The sequence below is a fragment of the Anthonomus grandis genome, chromosome 10 (genome assembly GCF_022605725.1).
Source record: "Anthonomus grandis grandis chromosome 10, icAntGran1.3, whole genome shotgun sequence".
Lineage (NCBI taxonomy): Eukaryota > Metazoa > Arthropoda > Insecta > Coleoptera > Curculionidae > Anthonomus > Anthonomus grandis.
This window is the reverse complement of record NC_065555.1, coordinates 15,059,744-15,083,265: the sequence shown is the minus strand read 5'-3', so window position 1 is coordinate 15,083,265 and position 23,522 is coordinate 15,059,744. Positions and strand designations below refer to the sequence as shown.

General features: G+C 32.9%; 1 protein-coding gene across 1 annotated transcript in view; it reads left to right on the top strand.

The window, feature by feature from the left end:
• Positions 1 to 18,265, top strand: part of LOC126741285 (putative serine protease K12H4.7) — a 42,068-nt gene extending 23,803 nt beyond the window's left edge. The window contains exons 2-9 of the mRNA XM_050447666.1: positions 15,234 to 15,421; positions 15,752 to 15,987; positions 16,038 to 16,186; positions 16,240 to 16,399; positions 16,456 to 16,590; positions 16,642 to 16,800; positions 16,855 to 17,001; positions 17,960 to 18,265. Coding sequence (XP_050303623.1) covers positions 15,234 to 15,421; positions 15,752 to 15,987; positions 16,038 to 16,186; positions 16,240 to 16,399; positions 16,456 to 16,590; positions 16,642 to 16,800; positions 16,855 to 17,001; positions 17,960 to 18,234 — 1,449 coding nt within the window. The 3' untranslated portion in view covers positions 18,235 to 18,265. The remainder of the gene's footprint in view (positions 1 to 15,233; positions 15,422 to 15,751; positions 15,988 to 16,037; positions 16,187 to 16,239; positions 16,400 to 16,455; positions 16,591 to 16,641; positions 16,801 to 16,854; positions 17,002 to 17,959) is intronic.
• Positions 18,266 to 23,522: the final 5,257 nt, after the last annotated feature.

Here is a 23,522-nt window from a genome sequence, read left to right as displayed (position 1 = left end):
TGAGAAAAAAAAGGAACATGGAAGCAACTTTTCGTAGAGTGTTCAGGAGCTGTGTTTTAAAAATGCATGCAGTACAAAAAGGTACATATTGGATGGCAGCGTTTTCCAATATATGAGGACTTGAGTGTCACAAGGTGCTATAATTGTCAGGAATTTTACCATAAAAATAACAAATGGAATAAAAATAACGTATGTGAATACTGTGCAGGTAATCATGAAATCGAAAAATGTGACAAAGCAATAAAAAACTGCAATAACTGTACAGAAGAAAACAAAAATAACAAATTGTCATACTGTGTGTCACATGCAACGTCGGACCCAAACTGTTCAAGCTACAATTACCAATTGGACATACTTAAAAGTAAGATTAAATACAACGCATAATGTTTAAACCCCCACAAGATGAAATATTGGACAGATTGGGTGCGGAGGAGTGTGGGACGCTAGTAAATGACTTATAATTACAAAAACAAATTTTGCTAAAAAACAAGGTCATAAATATATTACATTTAAATATTAGAAGCGCAAAAAAAAACCTTGATGAATTACTTTTGTTTATAGAACGTTATCAACTGTATTATTGTAATATATTTATTTTAAGTAAATGTTTTCAAATTCTTACTTGTAATATGTACAACATACCGATATACAATACCTTTTATAACAATGGTGATTTTAACAAAAATGATGGTTTGCTAATTTATGTCAGAGAAACACTAAATGCTGATGTAAATCATATAAAACTAAATTTATTACGGGCAACTATCAGTAGAATAATCTGTGAACATCGTGGTTTATAATTCGGGGTTAGTGCAGTATATAAACCGCCTCCGATAGCAGAACATATATTTCTTAATGATTTAACTAAATTTTTTAAAGAATCCCTAACAAAAAATATTGAAATTTTTACTGGCGATTTGAATATTAATATAGAAAACAAACAAAATCCTATTGTAAATGAATATCTTTCTCTAATGGGCCAAAATGGTTTCTTATCACACATAAATTCTCCAACAAGAGTAAGTCATGAAACAGCGACATGTATTGACCATTTATTTGTCAGACAAAAAATTAAAACAAATAATTAAAAAAATTTGTCTTGTATTTACCCAAGAATCATGAATGTTAATCTCAAGGCAAACACTAATACTTTCAATGAATCTGAAGAATAAATAGACTATTACAACCATATAAATTATGATCTCTTAAAATAGAGTTTGTCGTGAAATGGCAAATTATTGCAATACATATTTTAATAACATTGGTGTGGAAATGGAGAAAAAAATAAAAAACACAAATTACCCTCAAACTGTAAAAGAAACGCCTCAAAAATCTTTATATTTAAAGCTAGTAACGAAAGACGAACTTATCAAATAAATATTTACATTAAAAAATTATAGTGCACAAGAAAAGGATGGCATTTCCACACGAATTATTGAACATGTACCTGTAGAAATAATTAAACCCCTTTCAATTTCATTTTTAAAATAAGTATTATACCTAATCATTTTAAAGAATCCATAATTGCCCTAATTTATAAAAGCGGAGAAAAAAATAAAATTAAGAATTATCGTCCTATTAGTTGGATAAATAATTTTGCTATCATTTTTGAAAAGTGCCTAAAGGACAGACTAGTAACATTTCTTGATGAAAATAGCATACTCTTACCAAATCAGTTTGGATTTTCAGAGGGTTTAAGTACGACAGATGCTATGTATTCACTAGTCTCAGAAATAGCAAATAATCTTAATCAGTAATAAAGTCATAAGTCACAGTCATAAGTGATGTTTATAGATCTTGCAAAAGCTTTCAATACTGTGCCTCATCAAAGACTCCTTAATGTGTTATCACATTATGGTGTTCGAGGCATGGTATTGGACCTTTTTAAATAAATAAATAAATAAATAAATAAGGTCTTTAATAAGTCAAACGAAGTTACAAATTTTTTTTTTTTAACAAATAATAATATACAAAATAATGTAATTTAATGTAATTTAAATAGTACAGGAATGGCGAAGTCTAGCAAATAAATGCTATTCTACTTAACCATGTGCATGTACCTATGCTTACTAAAAGTAAGAGAAGAAAAAAAGAGAATCAATCCCTAAACTGTTAGCCATATTACAAACAAAAACATAACAGAGCCATTCAATACACCACTTCCAGTATCAATGTGAGGGGAGACCCATATACAGTTCTGAACAATCTATGAAGCAGCAGCGAAAAGCGTCTTAAAGATACAAAAAAAAGAACAAAAATAAATCAGATCATAAATTCACTGGACGATTTTGTGTATCTAAAAGATAATTTTTTACTTTAAATTTAAATTTATTAAAATTGAAAAGTCGAAATTCGTCAGGAAGTGAGTTAATCAAGCTAATTGCATTATAAGAAAAAGATCTAGTATAGAGAGCAGTTCGAAATTGTGGCATTGAAAACTTTAACTTATATCTTATATTGGCAGAGTGAGCAGAACGTCTTGTTTTAAAAATGGTACGCAAGATATTAAAATTTCGATCTTGATTCGATAAAAGTTTATATGTAAAATTACTTAAGTGATGTTTCCAAATATTATCCATTCTTAACCATTTTAAATCGATTATTTTTTGAGAGATGTGATCGCGTTTTTTAAGATCAAAAATTAGACGAGCGCAAGCATTTTGCATCACTTGAAGCATATTTTTGTGAAGCGAGTCAAGGCATGGAAAATAGATAAAATCACAATAATTAAAATTTGAAAGAACAAGAGATTCGGTTAACATTTTTCTAAGTTTAAAATTTAAAAAGTGTCTATTTGTAAACAGAATCTTTAGCCTCGAGAAAGCCTTACGTCTTAACATCTCCACATGAGAACTAAAACGTAATTGGGAATCAATAATAATACCAAGATTACGGGCTACCTCTACAAAGGGCAGTTTGTTGTTATTTACGCAAATATTCATATTTAATTTGACTATTTCTACCGCGTTCTTGTTACCAAAGACCATAAGTTTTGATTTTTTTGAATTTAAGTTAAGGTTATGTTCAAACGAGATCTTACTTAGCAATTCTAAGTCTTCATTTAAGTGAGCAGATGCAGCGTTAAGCTCATTGGGATAAAAAGAAATGTAAAGCTGCGTGTCATCAGCATAAGCCATTATATGACAGTTTTTTAAGGACAATAAAATATCAGCAGTGTAAATTATGAAAAGCAAGGGTCCCAAAAGAAAAGAAATTTTTGCTAGTGGGATTCCAATGGCACTTTTCCATGCAAGTGGAAAATAATTTTGCTCAAAACAACAATTGATTATATGAACCAGGAAAATATCAATGTACGGGCTACAATATTTAAGCATTCTAAGAGAAATATCGTCATCTCCCGAGCTATTCTTTTTTAAATTATGTAATATTTTATTAACTTCCGCAGCATCGGTTAACTCAAATGAAAAGTGGTTAGCTGCACTAAAAACGTTTGTGTCATAAAAATTTATTTTGTTGTCACAGTTATTATTAACGATTTGAAAAAATTGTGCAAAATAAGCATTAATTGCATTAGGAGCAGAAACATGAGGTGGTAAATCTTTTTTTGTAGTATCAGAAAAATGTACGTCTAAATTTCGAAGTGTTAACCAGGTTTTATTGCTATTATTTTGTGATGTAATATGATTTAGATAGTTTTGTTTTTCCCGGCGAATCATAGTAACACATAAATTTCTAAGTTGTTTATAGTTGTTCCAATTTTGAATGCTTTTTGTGGATTTAAAAGTTTGTAATGCTTTATTTTTATCACTAATAAGCATTCTTAAATTGGGTGTCAACCATTCAGCTTTTGGTTTTGTGATTTTTCGTGTTTTTAGTGGAGCATGCTTATCAAACAATGTTAAGATAAAGCTATTTAAAATATTAATTTTAACATCAATGTTGTTCTCTGTTATTATAGAGTGCCATTCCAAAGACTGAAAGTCTTTAAGAAAGTCTTGATAATTGAAGGTATTAAAACAACGATAATTTAACATTTTTGGGGTGACTTTAATTTTAGGAGCACAAATTTCACAGTATGTAAGTCTATGATCGGAAATTAGATCTGCATTAACTGTTCCACAATCTTTAAGACTCAATGACTTAGAAATAAAAATAGGATCAACCAAGGTACTTGAAGTGGATGCTATACGAGTAGGTTCATTAATAATTTGTATTAAATTGTATGTTTCCAAGCACGTAAGAATTGGATTAGGAATATTAAAAAAATTTACATTAAAGTCACCAACACAAATAACATTATCAAAATTTGTACATATGTAAGACATAATATTATCAATGTCTGATACAAATGATGTTATATTAGACTTAGGTGGTCTGTAGCAGACTCCAATACAGTACTTTTGATTGCGAATTTTTAACTTTATAAATAAATGCTCAAGAGAATTACTTACTTGAATATCAAAGTCTATTTTATTATAGGGAATAGTATTTTTAATATATGCTAAGATTCCACCTCCTCTACCATGCTCTCTATCTTTACGAATGGCTTTAAAACCAGCTATATTAAATATTTCAAGATTTGTATTAGGCGTTAACCAACTCTCAGTTACCATGACTATGTCGAAGTTGTTTTGTTGGACTAAAAGGGAAAAATCATGAAATCCAGTGAATATGGACCGGACATTTAAATGTGCAATCTTCATTGTCAGTTCAATGATATCTTAAAAATAAAAAAAAAAAAAACATATCGCCGCTGCTAGAAATACACAATAATATAATAATGTCTCGACTTACAAATAAAAATCAATCAACAAAAAAAAAAATAATATATATATATATATATATATATATATATGTATCTATATGTATACCTTTGTAATCAGCTGCCCCTCACACAAACAAAATTAGAAAGAATTAATAGTATTAAAAAGGCTCAACAATATTTTTCTATACCAAAATCTACTAATAATATTACCTAACAGCAGAATTATAAACAATCCTGTATGACCCCAATCAGTTCTCTCCTTTTTCTCCCTACAATCGATAAGTTTATTTCATGCTGCTCAATGCTTAAAAAAATACATACAGTATATATTCCTTCAATTCAAAACAAAAATAAAGATTTTCATTTTAGTGTTTTACACCAGTAATTAAATCTAGAAGTACTAGAGATAGACTTTCCTCAAATCTATAAATCGTTAAATGAATATTTATAAGATAATATTAACAATTGTCTGGTTGTCCGGTCGACAGTTATTTTTGTAAACGCTTGGCAATACCGCATCCCTTCCATATCACGACGTCACCATGCGCGAGGAGAGCGCCGCGCGAGGTGTAGAAGTGGGAACGACGGACTCTCTCGTCTTGACTTTCTGACGACGCAAGCAATGGCGTCATACTATTTAATTTAATAATTTATACTGTACTTATTACTGTGTTTGGCAAATAAATGTTGTTTTTTAATTAACGTGAAATGCAAATAATCTGAACGCCACACACTACATTTTATGGTCCTTCGTCGCTGGATTTGACTCCTGAACGGAATTTTACTGCATTTTAACATCCGTACGGGACTTTCAACGAGGCTTTTACCGCATTTATTTGTGGCTTGAACTGGAAGAAACGCCGACCGCCGACCCAATCGACACAAGTTTGGATATTTTGCCTTTTTGACGACGGAAACAACAAGACCGTCTTCTCAGGGAACACCGATTGGTTTTGCTTATTTCACTACAGGTTAGTGCGTTCCTTTCTCACTTTCTTTCCTTTACTTTTACAGGCCTCTGTTTGATTTATTTGTTTATTTTTTTAATAAACTTAAACTGCTTTGTATTTGTGTTACTTTATGGTGGTTACTTTGATGGTACTTTACATTGATTTACAAACGATTTCGTGATATTTGATGCTACTTTGGTGACAAAATTAATACCTTTAACTGACATTTGTTTACGTTGCAATATATTACACATTTGCTGGTATACTATACCTATTTACACTAATTTCTTTTGGTATTTCACACTCCCTTTGATGGTGATTTCTACTATTTCCATTTTATCAAATTTTGACATTTAATATACCTACTTTATTAGATATTTTACACATTTTTGGTGTTACTTACGTAGGTTTGATAACTTTACATGCATTTTAATTAAGTGTTCTGAGAAACCTATTTAATTGCATTGTTTTATTACTTTGCCTCTATTTTGAACAATTTCTTTGAAACTACTTATATATTTGTATTATTAACTATTCGAGATGGCTGACGCAAGAAATAAAAGAAAGGCTACTAAAGCTGCTCTTACACGGTTTGAAAACTATTTTCAAGCTATTAAGTCAAACATAAATCTTTCTCAAACTGATTTGGTGGAACTCAAAATGCGTGCGCAAAAGGCTGATCAATTGTTGGAAGATTTTAACGCTGCTCAGTTAAAGATTGCCGCTACGGAGACTGATATTGATTTTGATGAACATGACAGTGAGTCTGAACAATTTGAAAATAAATTCTACCGCATAACATCTGAAGCGAGCAAATTTTTAATTGACCAGATGCAGCCGCAGGTTTTAACTCCAAACGTGGAATCTAACTTAGCATCTAATTCTAATGATGATTTAGCCAACATTAGACTGCCTCCAATAAACCTTCCAACGTTTGACGGTTCATATGACCAATGGTTGTTTTTTAGAGACACTTTCATTTCTTTAATACATAGCAATTTCAAACTGACACCAGCCAAAAAATTTCATTACTTGCGCCTCTCTCTAAAGGGTGTGGCCGCTGAAACTATCTCATCACTTGAAATCTCTGACGCCAATTATGATGTAGCCTGGAACATCTTAAATGAGAGATTCGAAAACAAACAGATTTTAGTCAGCAACCATGTAACGGCTATTTTTAATTTGCCATCTTTATCACGTGAATCTGGACGTGGACTTAGAGTCATACTTGACGGCTTACAGAAGCACATGGGCGCCTTGACGGTTTTAAAGATGCCCACAGAACATTGGGATGCCTTAATCTGTCATATTGTGACAGGTAAATTTGACAATGTGACTAGAAGAGCTTGGGATTCCAAAACCTTTATTGAAGAACTCCCTACTTACAAGGAACTTATAGATTTTTTAAAAGACAGATGCCGAATTTTAGAGTCTTTCGAAAACAGCTCTTTAAGAAACGCTTCAAACAAAATCGAAAGGCCTCGCCAATCACACCCCAACTTTCACAAAAATACTTCTCAATCCTTTGTTGCTACTAACAGTAATAAAAAATGCACGTTTTGTCAAAAGGAACATCTCATCTACACATGTCCTCAGTTTTTACAAATTTCTGCTATTGAAAAATTAAATATTGCTAAACAAATGAAGTTATGTATTAATTGCCTTTCTATAGGCCACACAACTAAAAACTGTAGGTCGTTTGGATGTAGAAAATGTGGAAAATTCCATCATACCCTTCTACATTTCAACAAAACCGATTCTGGGACTGTACAAACCAATAATAACAACACATCTACCTCTTCTTATTCCAACAGCACTGAGACTGACTTGAAAGACGTAGCCACAACCTCTTTGTCTACACATGTGATGCACACTCCTCTTATATACTCACCTTGTAGTTTAGTGGTAAATGAAAAACTTAATTTAAACACTGTATTATTATCCACTGCTATCATCAAAGTTTTTGACACTACAGATAAGTCACACTTGTGTAGAGTACTCCTAGACAGTGGAAGCCAATCCAATTTCATTTCAGAAAGACTTTGCAACTTGTTACAACTTCCTATTGAAAATATTAAACATTCTATCACTGGTATCAGTCAGAAAATTGAAACCATAAATTCTAGAGTTTTTGCTAAAGTCCAATCCAATTTTTCTAACTTTGAGGCGAACATATCGTGTCTTGTACTTAAATCTATAACTGGAAATATTCCAGCTATATCCTTTGACTCCAGTTTATTACATATTCCCAAAAATATTGCATTGGCTGACCCCGATTTCAGCTCTGCAAAACCTATTGACTTACTGCTCGGAGCAGACATTTTCTGGGAACTGATCCATATTGGTCAAATAAAATTGGGTCGAGGACTTCCAATTTTGCAAAAGACACATTTTGGATGGATTATTTCTGGTCCTTTACAAACTAATCTTAGTTCAAGCCTTTGCTCAAAGACACAGTGCTTTTTTACAACTTCAATTGACAATCAGCTAACTAAATTTTGGGAGGTAGAGGAATTTCCTAAAACTAAATACTTATCACCAGAGGAAACCTTTTGCGAGGAACATTTCTCTCAGCACACTTCTAGAGCCCCTGATGGTAAATTTGTAGTACATCTTCCACTTAAGGACTCCATTGATCGTCTTGGGGACTCGAAGTTGACAGCTACAAGTCGTTTTTTAAATCTTGAAGGGAAACTGAATAAAAGCCCTGATTTAAAACGTACTTATCAAGATTTTATAACAGAATATGAAAAACTCGGTCACATGACCCTATCTGAGAATCAAAATGATACTTCTGGGTATTTTTTACCGCACCACTGTGTGCTTAAATTAAGCTCCACTACAACTAAACTACGGGTCGTTTTCGATGCTTCCTGTAAATCTGACTCAGGTTTTTCTTTAAACGATTTACTTATGGTCGGACCTAATGTCCAAAACAGTCTTTTCTCAATTCTCTTACGGTATCGTATACATCCTGTAGTTCTCAGTGGTGACATTGAAAAAATGTATCGACAGGTCTATGTAGCCCCTGAATATCGTAAACTTCAGAGAATTCTTTGGCGTGCTAATATTAATGAGCCGATTTTAACTTACGATTTGTCCACCGTTACATACGGTACAGCCTCTGCTGCATTTCTGGCTACTAGATCTTTGCAGGAAGTAGGTAAAATACATGCTAAAGACTGTCCAAAGATTTCTAACATAATACAGCGTGATTTTTACGTTGATGACCTTTTAACCGGCGCACAAACAGTCGATGAACTTAGACAAATTAAAGAAGACATCCATGATCTTCTTATGAAGTATGGATTTCCACTTAGAAAATGGGCTTCAAATGAGCCGACCTTAACTTCTGGTTCCTCAATACATTCGATTTCTTTTGATACAGATATTCCTTCTAAAACCTTGGGCCTTTTATGGAATCACATTTCTGACACGCTAGAATATAAAATAGGTCCTATTGAATCTAGCACTCGCGTAACAAAACGTACAATTTTATCATCAATTTCCCAGATTTTTGACCCTCTTGGTCTACTTTCTCCCGTCACAATCTCGGCAAAAATCATCTTGCAACAGCTGTGGAAGCTTAAAATATCATGGGATGAATCGATTCCAATGGATCTTTTCACAATCTGGTCATCTTACAGGACACAACTTGTGGAATTGAATAATCTTAAAATACCAAGACTAACTCTTTGCGGTAATCCTACTGAGCTGCAATTACATGGCTTCTCTGATGCTGCGGAGCCAGGTTATGGTGCCTGCGTGTACCTTTGTTCAAAGGATTCGTTAGGCAATTTTTCGTCTAAGCTACTCTGTGCAAAAACTAGAGTCTCTCCACTTAAAGAATTGACTATTCCTAGGCTCGAGCTTTGTGCAGCATTACTCTTAGCAGAACTAGCTAAAACTGTGTTAGCTTCAATACCCTCTACTTTGGACTCTAAGCACTACTGGTGTGCCTCTACAATAGTACTTGCCTGGATTAGATCATCTCCTCATCGTCTAAAGACATTTATTGCTAATCGAATAGCTCAAATTCAATCCATAACTAATATTGATGAATGGAGATATATTAGAACCGCAGACAATCCAGCTGATCTACTTACTAGAGGAATTCCACCTTTAAGCTTGTTAAATTCGACTTTATGGTTTCATGGACCTTCTTGGCTGACTGAAGATGAGTGGCCAACCGACATAGTAGATTTATCAAACATTGATACTCCTGAATTACGAAATGTCACTTCTTTTCATGTGTCCATCGAAAAACATACCAATAATGACTTACTTACTTTAATTGACAAATTTTCTAATCTAACTAAACTGGTTCGTACTTTTGCCTTTGTGCTACGCTTTAAAAACATCCTTAAATTAAAATCTAAATCTGACTTTTTTAATAGAGAGCTTTCAACTCTGGAAATTGAGAATTCTTTGCATACACTTGTCAGCTTGGTACAAGCTTCAACATTTTCTGAAGAATTTAAAGCACTGAAGAATAATAATAAGGTCTCTAATAAATCCAAACTCCTTACCTTGAATCCCTTCTTTGACCACACTCTTAATCTTATTCGAGTTGGGGGTCGTTTGCAACAATCTGATTATGAATATCAAAAGAAACACCCTATAGTTTTACCCCCTAAACATAGACTTTCACTTTTGATCGCACATTCTGAACATATTAAGCTACTTCATGCTGGTCCACAACTTACATTGGCATCGCTTCGTGAAAGCTTCTGGCCAATCAATGGCAGGAACTTAATCAAAAAGGTTTACCATGACTGTTTAACTTGTTTTCGCTTTGTTGCAAAATCGACAAAGTACCTTATGGGTAATTTACCCAAGACACGAATTACACCCTCTAGACCCTTTTCTGTGTCCGGTGTTGACTACGCAGGGCCCTTCTCCCTTAGGGATCGCAAAGGACGTAATTTTAGAACTAACAAGGCATACATAGCATTGTTTGTGTGTTTTGCTACCAAGGCTATTCACCTAGAGCTAGTAAGTGATCTTACTAGCGAATGTTTCTTAGCCGCTTTGTACAGATTCATGTCACGAAGAGGCAAGTGCATACAAATTTATTCTGATCAAGGGACAACATTCGTGGGTGCATTAAATGAATTAAATTCGTTTCTCAAAGAACACTCTTCTACTATTTCGGATAAATTAGCAAATCAAGGTATACAATGGAATTTTATACCGCCTCGCGCTCCACACTTTGGTGGGCTTTGGGAGTCCAGCGTTAAATCGGTAAAGTTTCATCTTAAGCGTGTAGTTGGTAGTTTATCATTAACTTTTGAAGATTTTTCTACAATAATTACTCAAATAGAAGCCTGTTTAAACTCCAGACCCTTATGTCCTCTTTCTGATAATCCGAATGATCCAAATCCTCTCACTCCTGCGCACTTTCTTATTGGTGAACCATTGACGACGTGCCCACAAGTTGATCTACTGGGAGTAGCAGAGAACAGACTATCAAAATACCAACATAGACAACAAATGGTGCAACATTTTTGGTCTCGTTGGGTCAAGGAATGCATTGCAGAACTCCAGATACGTACGAAATGGAAGCAGAATTACCCGCAGCTCCTGAAACTAGGCGTTCTTGTGCTCATCATGGAGGATGGATTACCACCATTAAAATGGCGAACTGGCCGAGTGGTACAAATATTTCCTGGAGGAGATGGTATTGTCCGAACAGTATTAGTGAGGACTGCTGCTGGCGAGTATAAGCGTCCAGTTACGAAGATTGCTGTCCTGCCTATTTATGATTTTTAAAGCCTGGAGGCTTTCAAGGGGGGCGATATGTCTGGTTGTCCGGTCGACAGTTATTTTTGTAAACGCTTGGCAATACCGCATCCCTTCCATATCACGACGTCACCATGCGCGAGGAGAGCGCCGCGCGAGGTGTAGAAGTGGAAACGACGGACTCTCTCGTCTTGACTTTCTGACGACGCAAGCAATGGCGTCATACTATTTAATTTAATAATTTATACTGTACTTATTACTGTGTTTGGCAAATAAATGTTGTTTTTTAATTAACGTGAAATGCAAATAATCTGAACGCCACACACTACAACAATATTATACCCAAAAGAAAAAAGTACGTGAAGATGCAAAAGAAAAAAGAAAGGGAAAAAAAAAACTCCCAAAAAATACAGTACTGCATATTAAATATTAAATTTAGTTATCCAATGCGAAATCCCCATTAAATATAAATACTAATACAAAAAGAAAAACAGAACCCTGCAATAAAAACCTTGCCCTTTTGTTATAATATTAGGGTTAATTTAAAGAATAAAAAACAACTAGTACCCTGATAATACACGTGTGACATACAACAAACAGTACATATTTAGTAACAATAATAATATCACTAGTACAAATTAGAGAAAGGGCGATTTCTTACTTTTAATTTACGACCCTTCAGAAGTCGGTAATTCAGATTCACTTTTTATCAGCTTTTTCACACCACTAGAGTCAACAAAGTACACTAGACCACCAAAAGTCCAGGTAGAGTTGCCGTAAATCGATTTCGCTCCTTTAAAAATTCGCAGATTTACCGGAGTTAACAGTTCCGACACTAAATATGGACTATTTTTCAGTTTCCTTTTATTAAAATACACAAGGTCGCGCGCCCATTGTTGACAAAAATTAATAACCAGAGGCCTGGGCCGATCATTGGAATGTTTTGCATCCTTTCTGCCTAAGCGGTAACAATTGCTTATGTCGTTTCTTGATAAATTCACAGATAGTTTGTTACTTAATACATTTATTACAGAAATATATACGTCATTAACTGAATCTTCCTTGAGTCCATGAAAAAGAAGAGAATGTTTGTTTGATTTAAGTTGAAAGTTGTCAATATGGCGCCTAATAATTTCTTGCTCCTTTTTTAACAGCATAACGTCAGTTTTTAATGAATCCAAGAAGTCATTTATGTTTCTTTCAAATAAGTTAAATGTTGCTAATAGGTTTTGATCCTCATTACTTAAGTCGACAGTAGAAGGCTTACCTCGTTGACTGAGTTGCGATTTAAAGGCTTCCATAGTCTTAGTAAATTCCGCCGCCATGTCTTCGACTCGAGCATTTAGGCTTGTTATTGTTACGGCTGGTTTTAGAGGCATCTTTATACAGGTCTTCTTTTCCACAAAAAAAAACGCACTTATGGGGAAATTAAATCAAAGAGAACTACACATTAAACGCAAAAAGCTATCTTTCCGATAGAGATCAATTTCCTAAACTAAATCAAGTTCTTAGTCATCCTTTGAAAATAAAAATTTGAGTCGCACTTTAAGGCACCATATTGGGTTCTATCCTCTTCATTATATATATGACTTACTAAATTTAAACATAAATGGTAAAATTATATCCTATGCTGATGATACGGTACTTGTTTTTACTGGTAAGACATGGGAAGAGGCAAAACAAAGAGTGTCGCGCGGTTTTGGTGTTGTCAAACAATAGTTAGACTCCTTTAAATTATCCTTAAATTTATCCAAAACAAATTATATTGCATTTTCGCTAACAAGCACAAGTAGACCGAATTTTACTGAAATTCAGACAAGTGAAGAAAATCACTATTTTATACCAGAGGTAAAGAAAATTAAATATTTTGGAATAGTTATTGATCAGCATTTAAAATGGACAGAACATATATCATATCTCACAAAAAAAGTTCGCACCTTCATTCATAAATTTTATCTTCTTAGAGAATTTCTCTGCATTAAACTGATCAAAATAGTATACAAATCTCTGGTGGAATCATTTCTGCGGTACGACCTTGTAGTATGGGGGGCTATATACAAAAGTAATTTACAACCATTACGGGTAATACAAAACTCCCTATTAAAGATAATTTTTAGGAAATACAGGCGATATCCAACTAAATCATTGTATAACAACGACAGCTGCAACTTAGACTGTTTATACATACATTATATTTGTACCTATATGCATAAAAAAGAAACACTAAAAAAATTCGTAAACCATTATTATCAAACAAGAGCAAATGTTAATAGACACTTAATTATACCACCAAACAAACAAACTATAAATTTAAAATTTGCAAATGATTTAGCACCAAAATTTTACAACTTCATACCAAATAAAATTAAAACTAGGATTAAGATTTTTAATGAGAGGTGTAAGGACTTTATTGCAAATAATTTTTCTAAACGTATCTCATAGGGTAGAAAAAAAGTACTTAATTCCACACTTGTAAATAAATAGGAAAATATATGAATATATGATACATTTACATTTTTAGGAAATAGTATATGAGTAATATTTCAGCACATATAGGGGTATCAACCTCTAGTTGCCAATTAAACAAAATTTTTGATAAAAAAAAACAATGTCCATAGAACTAAAATGTATTGTATGAATATTTAAATCTGAATGAAATGTAAAACTTCGAAGCCTTCTTGGTGACTGACTAATTTGAAATTTTTCAATTAGAAAAAGCCTGGCCCATTTTCATTAAAACATAATATTGAAAATGTCTCACATTTTCCAGTAAAAAACAACAAAATGAAGATTCCAACAGTGCAGTAAATTTGGATTTCAAAAGAGAAGTAGATGTATGTGCAGTGAGTCCCAAGTCCTTCATGATGACTAATTCATAGCTATATTATAGCTTACATTAATTTATTCAATTAGTTTGTTCTTATTGTTTTGTTTCATTTTGTTTTTTATTGCTATCTAGTTTGTTTAACTAAATTAGAGCTAGATTAGACGCTTTTATTTTTTTTTTTAAATTTTTGTTATGTACTTTTATAAACTAAAAAATTTGCTCTTTTTACCTCATTTAAAAAATAAATAGTTAAAAATACATTAGGTATATTATTTTGTAATACCTTATTCATAAACCAATTATTTTATAATATAGGTGCTCGATCATAGCCGTTGTACAAGCGACTACTCGGTAAATATTTGGTTTGTAATGGTCTCTGGTAATAGGATTTACCGGTTGATATGACAGAAAAAAATTATAAAAGTTAAAGAAAATAGTACATATTATGCTTAATTACCTCTTAAAGACTACATAACCTATGTTTTTTATACAAAATACATTTTGGATAATTTTGCCCTATAAACGGTTAAATCTTTCGAACCAGAAGTCGTTAGATTTCTAAATTGTTAGTAGTAGGTAAGGTCACATTGATTTTTAGTTCGTCGAAACTTATTTAGTGCTTTGTTGCGTAGCCATTGCATAAGCCTAATATGGGCTGTAATCCAAGGTTACTAGTGATATGGTAAATAATTTCCTTTGACAGTTATTAAAGATAAAAGCAATTTAAATACATCTAACAATCCGTCTATGATAAAACCTCCTTTTGCATCAATGATTTCCAGTCGATATATAAAATGCCAAGACAGCGACTTCAGTGTTTGTTAGCCTTTTTAGTAGGTCCTTTGAACTAAAGATATGTCAGAATGTTAGAACTAAGATAGTTATTGCAATTCAGAGACTTGTGCTGCTAAATCTGTGAATATTTATTTAAGACATAAGCAGCTCTCGAAGTGAATTAAGAATATAGTTAATTATAAATTTTTTCTAGAGGTATCATCTAAGCGAAGACTACTACAATGAAACATCCAAAAACCACGTTTTTTTATTGCTGGGAGGAGAATGGGAAGCTATAGATACCTGGCTGAACTATGGATCTTGGATTGACACGGCAAAACAGTACGGAGCTCTTCTGATTTATCTGGAACATCGCTATTATGGGATATCTCAACCATTTAGGTAAAGTCTAATATATTTCCAAACAAGCCCCAATACTTAACATAAAATTTGCTAAAAATTACCATCATTTTGTATCTGTTTTTCCGCTTGTTCATTCATAAAACTTATTTACTATTGCTCCCAATAGATTACTCAAGTAGTCGCTTTAACTTTATTACTATATTCCCTCTTATGATCATTTAACTCCTATCATTTTGACTTGACCACTGGAACATGCTGGCCTTAGATCCTTAAAGTGTATACTTCAATGAAATTAATGATTGACTTCCTTTACATTTATCAAATAAAATACAAAATCTTAATAAAGTCACCAATCATTTATATTTTTAGCGACCTTAGTACAGAAAACCTTCAATACCTTTCAATCCATCAAGCATTGGAAGATACAGCCAACTTTATAGAGGGCATTAACAATATTTACAATCTTACATCTGACGTTAAATGGATAGTATTTGGTGGTTCTTATGCTGGAACTATGGCTGCCTGGATGAGACATAAATATCCACACTTAGTCACTGGAGCAATGTCCTCGAGTGCACCCTTGAAAGCCATTCTAGACTTTCATGGTAAGTATTGCATGGGTTTTCAGTACTATGACTAATAAAGTTGTTGGCAGAATACTTGCAAGTGGTACGTAATAGTTTGGCAACCCATAGTATTGCGTGCGTTGATAATATTAAGGAAGCGTTTGCTGAATTGGAGGAGTTAGTTGCTAGTTGCCTGGAAGACGTTGAGATATACCAGGAATTAGACGAAATGTTTCAGGTAATGTCTGTTAATCAAATAAGCTGTTTTCATTAACTTTGTAATGTTTATAGCTGTGCGACTCTATAGAGCTATCTGAGGGAAATGAAAAGGATCTTTCGACGCTTTTCGAAGTATTAACTGATGACATTTTTGCTTATGTCACTCAATATAATGGAAGGCTGCAAGTATCTATAGATGATTTGTGTGAAATTATGGTAAATGATACTGAAGGTAAAAACCAAACTAACCTTTATTAAGCAGTGTGCGATAATAATTGTGGATTCTAGGTTATAGCATGTTGCAAAGACTGGGTCAGGTTAACAGCCTTATGTTAAACACTACATCGACCAACTGTACTGATTTTAAATATACAAACTTTCTTGGAAAATTGCAAAATACCACCATTAAGGCCAGTTCAATGAGTAAGTTAGTGGAGAAGAAAAATAATTTATTAATATGATGTTTATCTTTAGTGCGTCAATGGGTATACCAGACTTGCACAGAATTCGGTTTCTTTCAGACTTCAAGTCAAGAAGTTCCCATTTTTGGTTCTCGGTTTGACGTAAGTTTTTTCACTGATTTATGTGTTGATCTGTTTGGAGAAAACTTCAATGAAACTTTAACAAATATGGGTAATTAGAAATAATTTAATTAAATCCTGCTGTAATTAATTTAAATCTTTAAAGGAATTCATGCTACAAATACCAGATATGGAGCAACAAATATTGCAACGAGTAATATTGTATATTTTCATGGAGCTATTGATCCTTGGCATCCACTTGGAAAGTTGGAAACCAGTGATGACATTAATGATAGTGTCATTATAGTAGAAGGTAACATACAGCGCTTTCGTTTCAAAATAATCCACCCTTAATAACTTTCTTAAAAAAAAAAAAAAAAAAAAAAAAACACGTCAAATTAGATATACAGGGGGACGTTTAATTATGCATTTACTAAAGTTCTGTCAATCACCTGCTCACCTCCAGCTAACCTCACTTTAATATGTCAAATGGGAACCCCTATCGTGTGATACATCATAGTAAGCAGCGTAAAATTCTCTATTCAACGGTACCAAAAAAATGAAATCGGTAAATGTGTAAGCAAATAGTTAGCGAAAATGTCTAGAAATAATGAATATTTTATTTACGCCAAACTTTGGTGTGTCAAATGGCTACCCCATGGTGTGATACATTATTTAAAAGGGTACAGTAAATGCATAATTAAACGTCCCCCTGTATATCTAATTTGACGTGTTTTTTTTTTTTTCAGAACGTTATTAAGGGTGGATCGTTTTAAAATAAAAGCACTGTATATTTTTTTAAGGTATTGAAGAAAATTTTAAATATATTCTGAAAAGCGTCGAGATTGGGCTCTAAATAATTCGATTAATAATTCTAGGAATATGTCATAGTTAATAGAAGGTTAAACTGAATAACATCCAAACTGTCTAGTCCAGCCAGCAATTTCATTTATCTATAAAGTCCATGAGATTGGACGTTCAAAGAAACTTATTTTAAAAATAATTTTTTGGTCAGTAATTCTCATTCTTAATCAATTGAATCAAAAGATTTGACTGAAAATGCTTTTAAATTTATTGAGTCATTTACTTGAGTAGGTGGATCACTTGAACAGTACAATTGCACATTTAATAAATCAATAAATCATAAGTCAACTAGACTTAATGTCTTTTGACCAATGGTTGAAAACAGTATATTCCAATTTTATCTGCTGGACCCAATAACAAACACACTAGAAGTAATTAATGCTTTAATTAGTATATTATTATTTCAGATGCTTCCCATTGCATGAATATGCAACCTAGTAAGGAAACAGACTCAGAAGCTCTACAAGAGGCACGAAAATCGATTGATAAGTTAATTGGACAATGGCTGACTAGCACCTCTGCTAACGATGATGATACTGATGATAGTAATGATGATGATAATAAAGATAATGATGGTACTGACGATAGTAATGACGATACTAATAGCAGCAATAGAATCACTGGAAATATCATATTTACATTAAGTACGTTTTTCTTGTTTCTTATATATTTAATTGCTTGAATATATATAAGAAAATATAGTTAAAGTAGAATTTCGTTTTATTTTGCTAAGAATTCATTTAAAACGAAGTTTTTTGAATAATAAATAAGCTGTTTTAAAAGGCACTAATTAACGCAGAAAAGAAAACTCATTGCATTTCCTTAATTACGCCGTTAAGCTCGAGCCTTAATTGAGATCATTATTTTTATTTGAATTCGGAGATTAACTTTGATTAAGTTAATTTTACAGTTGAGCGACAATTTTATTAAAAAAAACATTTAGTTTTTTTTTTATTAGGAGTTTATTATCGCACTCTTTAATTTTTTAATTATCTAAGAGTTAATGAACTCTTTTGCTATATGCATCTGCAGGAACTGGTTTTTATTTTACGAGAACTCACCAGGCATTGTCGTATAGCCCTTTAGTGATATCATTAAAATTTTTGTTGTTTTGCGAAGAACTTAAGCATATAAGAGAATGAAAAAATGATCATCAATAAATTATTTTCATTAAAGGAACTGAAATGCCCAACATCTTTTCATAATGACTCATTGCTTGTTCACTTGATTCATTATTGATACAATAGGTGTATAATAATGGCCTAGACGTAATACCTCGTATCATCAATTTTGGCTAAATCGAGTTATTATGTTCCTGATATTAGGTAGAACATTGTGCGCCATTTGTCAAAAGCTTAACACACTACTTGCAAAATAAACGTGGGAAATCGGTGTCCGCAATAACAAGTATCAACGCGAGTCGGTAACCCAGTGGAAATAGCTCGTATCAACAGTTTTTACATAGCCAGTGGCTAGATGGCTTTTGCTCCAGTGGTTTCTTGGTTTTCTTGTGAAAAATAAAGGTAAGTTTTGATTAAGTTTATCTGTAAATGCATTAGGTTTGTTTCTTTTATTTGTTTTTATAATAATTTCGTCCAATATCGAAACAAAGCCGGTTAAAATTACTTTTAAAGTTGTTTTTGTTAATGCAGAGTATTACAAATTTATATAAATTTTTGTTACGTGGTATTTCAAATAGCAATAATTGTAAATTATTTAATATAATTTTGCATTATTTATGAGATAATATAGCTGATCTAGCCTTGTCACACCAAGGCCAAGAACCCTTGGAGTTAAAAAAAACTTTTAATAGAATTTTTTTTTAGTTTTCCACTATGACATCCATGGGTAAACGTTTGGTTCTGCTAGCACGCGAAAACACACAACCTTTTGGAGACGATAATTTTAAACCAAGAATCTTCATCAGATTTATTAACAAAATGCATTACGGAAGAAACAAATACAATTAATATAGTTAATAACATACTTCAACAGATACTGCAAAGCAGTTTTCTCTGTGAAAATGATGCAGATTTTGTTCCTAATGAAGAAGAAGATATTCAGGGCAATTCTTAGTGTATTCTTAATAAAGAACGCCTTAGTTCAGATACAGAAGAACAAGAGCCAGGTTTAATGAACGGCATGACGATGAAACCGATACTGCCATATATGAAAATTAACATGAAAAAAATCTAATCAGGCTGAAGAAAAATACGTAGGGTATACTAGAAATAACAACAGTCAAATATTTCATAACAAACAAAGAGCAGCGAGAGCAATCGGGCCGAGTTGTACATCGTCCAAGTATTTGAAATACAAAACTAGATTCTCCAGCTCAATATCTGAAGAAGAACGAAACCGTAGTTTTTCCAGCTTTTGGAAAAGAATGAACTGAGACCAAAGAAAGATATATATCATTGCTCTTATAAAATGTCTCTTATTAAATCTACTGAAAGAAAGTATGTTGAAAATTCCAGGCGTAGTCTGATATACCACTATTTTTTACAAGTTGGTACAGAAAAAAAACAAGTTTGCAAAAGAACGTTTTTGTCTACACTAGGAGTAAACGAAGCGATGGTTTCGAACTGGTGCAAAAAAAAATGAAAACGGTATTATTCCTGCCGCCAATGTTTCCAAAAAAGCCTTAAAGGATGTTTCTCGACCTAGAACAGAAAGAGAAATTGGACTGGAGGAACAATCAAATTATTTTAAACAAATTTTAAAGAACTTCCCAAAATGCCCGTACACTTTTGCAGAAAATATTCCACAAAGTAGTACCTAGAATAGGATTTTCAGTCAAAGGCAAACTTATATAAAATATACCAAGAAAAGTGTCAGAAAGATAAACAAAAGGTTTTAAGTTATTTTTTAAGTTATTTATGTGCTTTTCCGAGTTATTCGAGGATCTTAACATAGCAAAGATCAATGCAATACCTCTCTTGCTTATAAAGCAGGAAATATTAATACAACAGAATACAATTATCACATTGCTCTTAAAGAGTAAGCAAGACAGGCCAAAAATCTAGATAAAGAGGAATCCAAGGAAGGTAAATGTCATGTATTGGTTATGGATGTTCAGGTAGTGAAGATGTTTCCTGTAAATAACGCCAATAAGTTTTACTTCAAAACTAGATTAAAGCTTCACAATTTTACCAGTTTTAATTTAAAAACTCATGAATGCTGCAACTATTGGTGGAGTAAAGTTAAGGGGGATTTATGTTCTTCCATATTTACTACAATTATTATTAATAATTTGGAAAAATATTGTCAAGACGATTTGCCAGTGATATTTTGGAGTGATGGGTGCGGCTACCAGAATCGGAATGTGAAGTCAAATTCACTATTGCAATATTCTGTTAAGAACAAAAAACCTGTGGCACAAAAATATCTAAAACCCGGACACATATTTAAGTTATATACTCGTACGTATCTATAATTAGATTAAAGTTCAATTTGTTATTTTTTATGTTCCCTTTTTCATAAAAAAATGTACAAATTCATAGCCCCTAAGAACAAAATTTAGGCTAAAAGTTATTGGGAGTTATAGATAATTATGTTTTATTTTTGGACACAACTAAGATTTACGGTTCCTTAATCCTGTAAGTTCATGTGTTGCCTGAAAGAGTTAGTTGAGGTTGGATTTTTTTTTTAACTTTTGGTGAAAATTTTTGTTTTGCTCAATTAATTAAAGATTATTTAATATGTTTTTAATATTAATTTTTTTTTGCATATGAGTTAGTTACAATAAGGTGTGCTCACTGTAAGGACACTAGGCAGATAAACAAAAAAAAGTTGGCAAAAACTAATTTTTTATTGCTAGAAAAATAGAGTGATTAAGAAAAATTTATTTGGTATGATATTGACGAAAACAGTTTTTCTTATCTGAAAGGCACAGGGCTACATCACACCTAAAAAAATAACAATAATTAATTATGTTTATTTATTTATCAATGTAATATCAACAGCTACCTTGTACAATGCCATCTTGATTTGTGAGGTTCCGCCTTGGTACTACAAAAAGCACATCTTCCAGGCTTGCCATTGCCTGTGGGAACAAGAGTCGTACCGAATTTCTATATACGAATATGGTACAGTACGTTTGAAATGATTCACCGTTGATGATGGCCAACTCCTTTTTGGGAAACCTTGTTCAGCTCCCACAAGTCCTAGGCCCACTGAAAGTCGAAAAAGTTTTAGCAAAAGTTGCGCATTGGAATCCGTTCTTTTTTGATATAATATGAATGCATTTACTAAGGATAAATCTATGAAATAGAAAAAAATTCTATGCCACCACTTTTTCGGTTTTCGGTCAACCTCATAAAGAGTTTTTAGCATGTCTGTCTTATCCACGTATCCCATATGCGTATTATATTTTTTACTAGTTCAGGACAAGTAACATCTTCGGCGGAATCATCTTTTTTTTTGCGGGAAACCCATTGATTTTTGCATGGATCCAGATAATTAGTTAAAAAATGGACTGGCCTATTATCCATCCATTTGAAAAATGTCAACCCGTCAGTGCTAACTCTCCAATCGCATTCACCCCTTGTTAACTTCTTGTCATCTAGTAGATCTGTTGGTAGATTCCTTTGATCTTTTCTGACGGTACCGCAAGCGTAAATCAACTCAGTTTGCAGTTGTTTTTGTAGCTCGATCGAATTAAAATAATTGTCAAAATATATTTCGTACCCTTTTCCAATTAAGTCTCTGGTAAAGTCTCTAACAACTCTACCACCAAGAGACTTTTCGGTCATTTGACCTATTTTACCAGTATAAATCTGAAATTGAAATACGTATCCTGAATTTTCGGACGAATCCAAACTTTATAGCCACGTTTTACTGGTTTCTTTGGCATATACTGTTTTAGGGAGCTTCGTCCTTTGAATCGGATCATCGACTCATCAATAGCTTGATGTTGACTTGGTTTTAAAGCATTTTTATATGTATCAGATAATACATCTAACAAAGGCCGTAATTTGTAAAGCTTATCAAAGTTTTGGTGATCACGGCCAGGCTGTACAGAGTTGTCGTTTAGGTGCAGGTTGACTAACATCCATGAAAACCTGTCTCTTGATATTATTAAACTTATGAATAGATCTCTCATTTCCAATCATGAGGACCAGTAAGCCTTGTAGCTGGGTAGCTTTTTTATGCCCATTATCAAATTTATTGCAATAAAACCCTTTATTTCCTTTAGATTAGTAGGCGTAAATGCATGACTATTACCTCCGTTTCTTTGCAAGGCATATAAGTTAGTTTAAAAAGCTATGTGGTCTAACAGATGCTCAGGGAATATATGCAAAAACATGGGGTTTCTATATCGGTGGGAATGTTTGGTCCTATTTCTTCTCCAAATTCTTTAAAATTTCGAACACAGTGTGAGTTGGAGCTAGTCCATATAGTTTCTGCTGGCGACGCCGCTGCCGTTGGGTCTACTATTTCTGCATCCCCTTCAATCTCATCTTCACTAACATCTCCTAACTCGCTAATGTTGTCACAACGAATTTCTTTCAAATAAACATACTGGTCTTTGGAGTTGAGATTTATAAGCTTGTTATAAAATTTATCTGTAAATAAAAATAAAATCCTATAAAAAAGCCGTTAAAAAAATACTCATGAAATTTTGGAGAAATTATTTGCCTAAGAGACTGGTGTCACCGCCCTGAGTACACCATATATTTTCTATAAAACCAATACCTTTTTCTCAAAATTGCATTCTAGCGATAACATAAATATCATCCTAGATATTTTATTTCTAATATAAAAGAAAATCTTACCACCCATGGTCCCAAAAACTGCTCTAACAACCAAAAAACAGGAAAACTTGTTACCACAACAAAACCACGTGCGAACATTAATATGCAAACTATCCAAATAATACTCAACTCTTATTGGCGCCTAAATTTAGAGGAGCGACACGCTTCCGCATCAATGATATCTTTGCTGTAAGCACACCAGGACCGTCAGTAA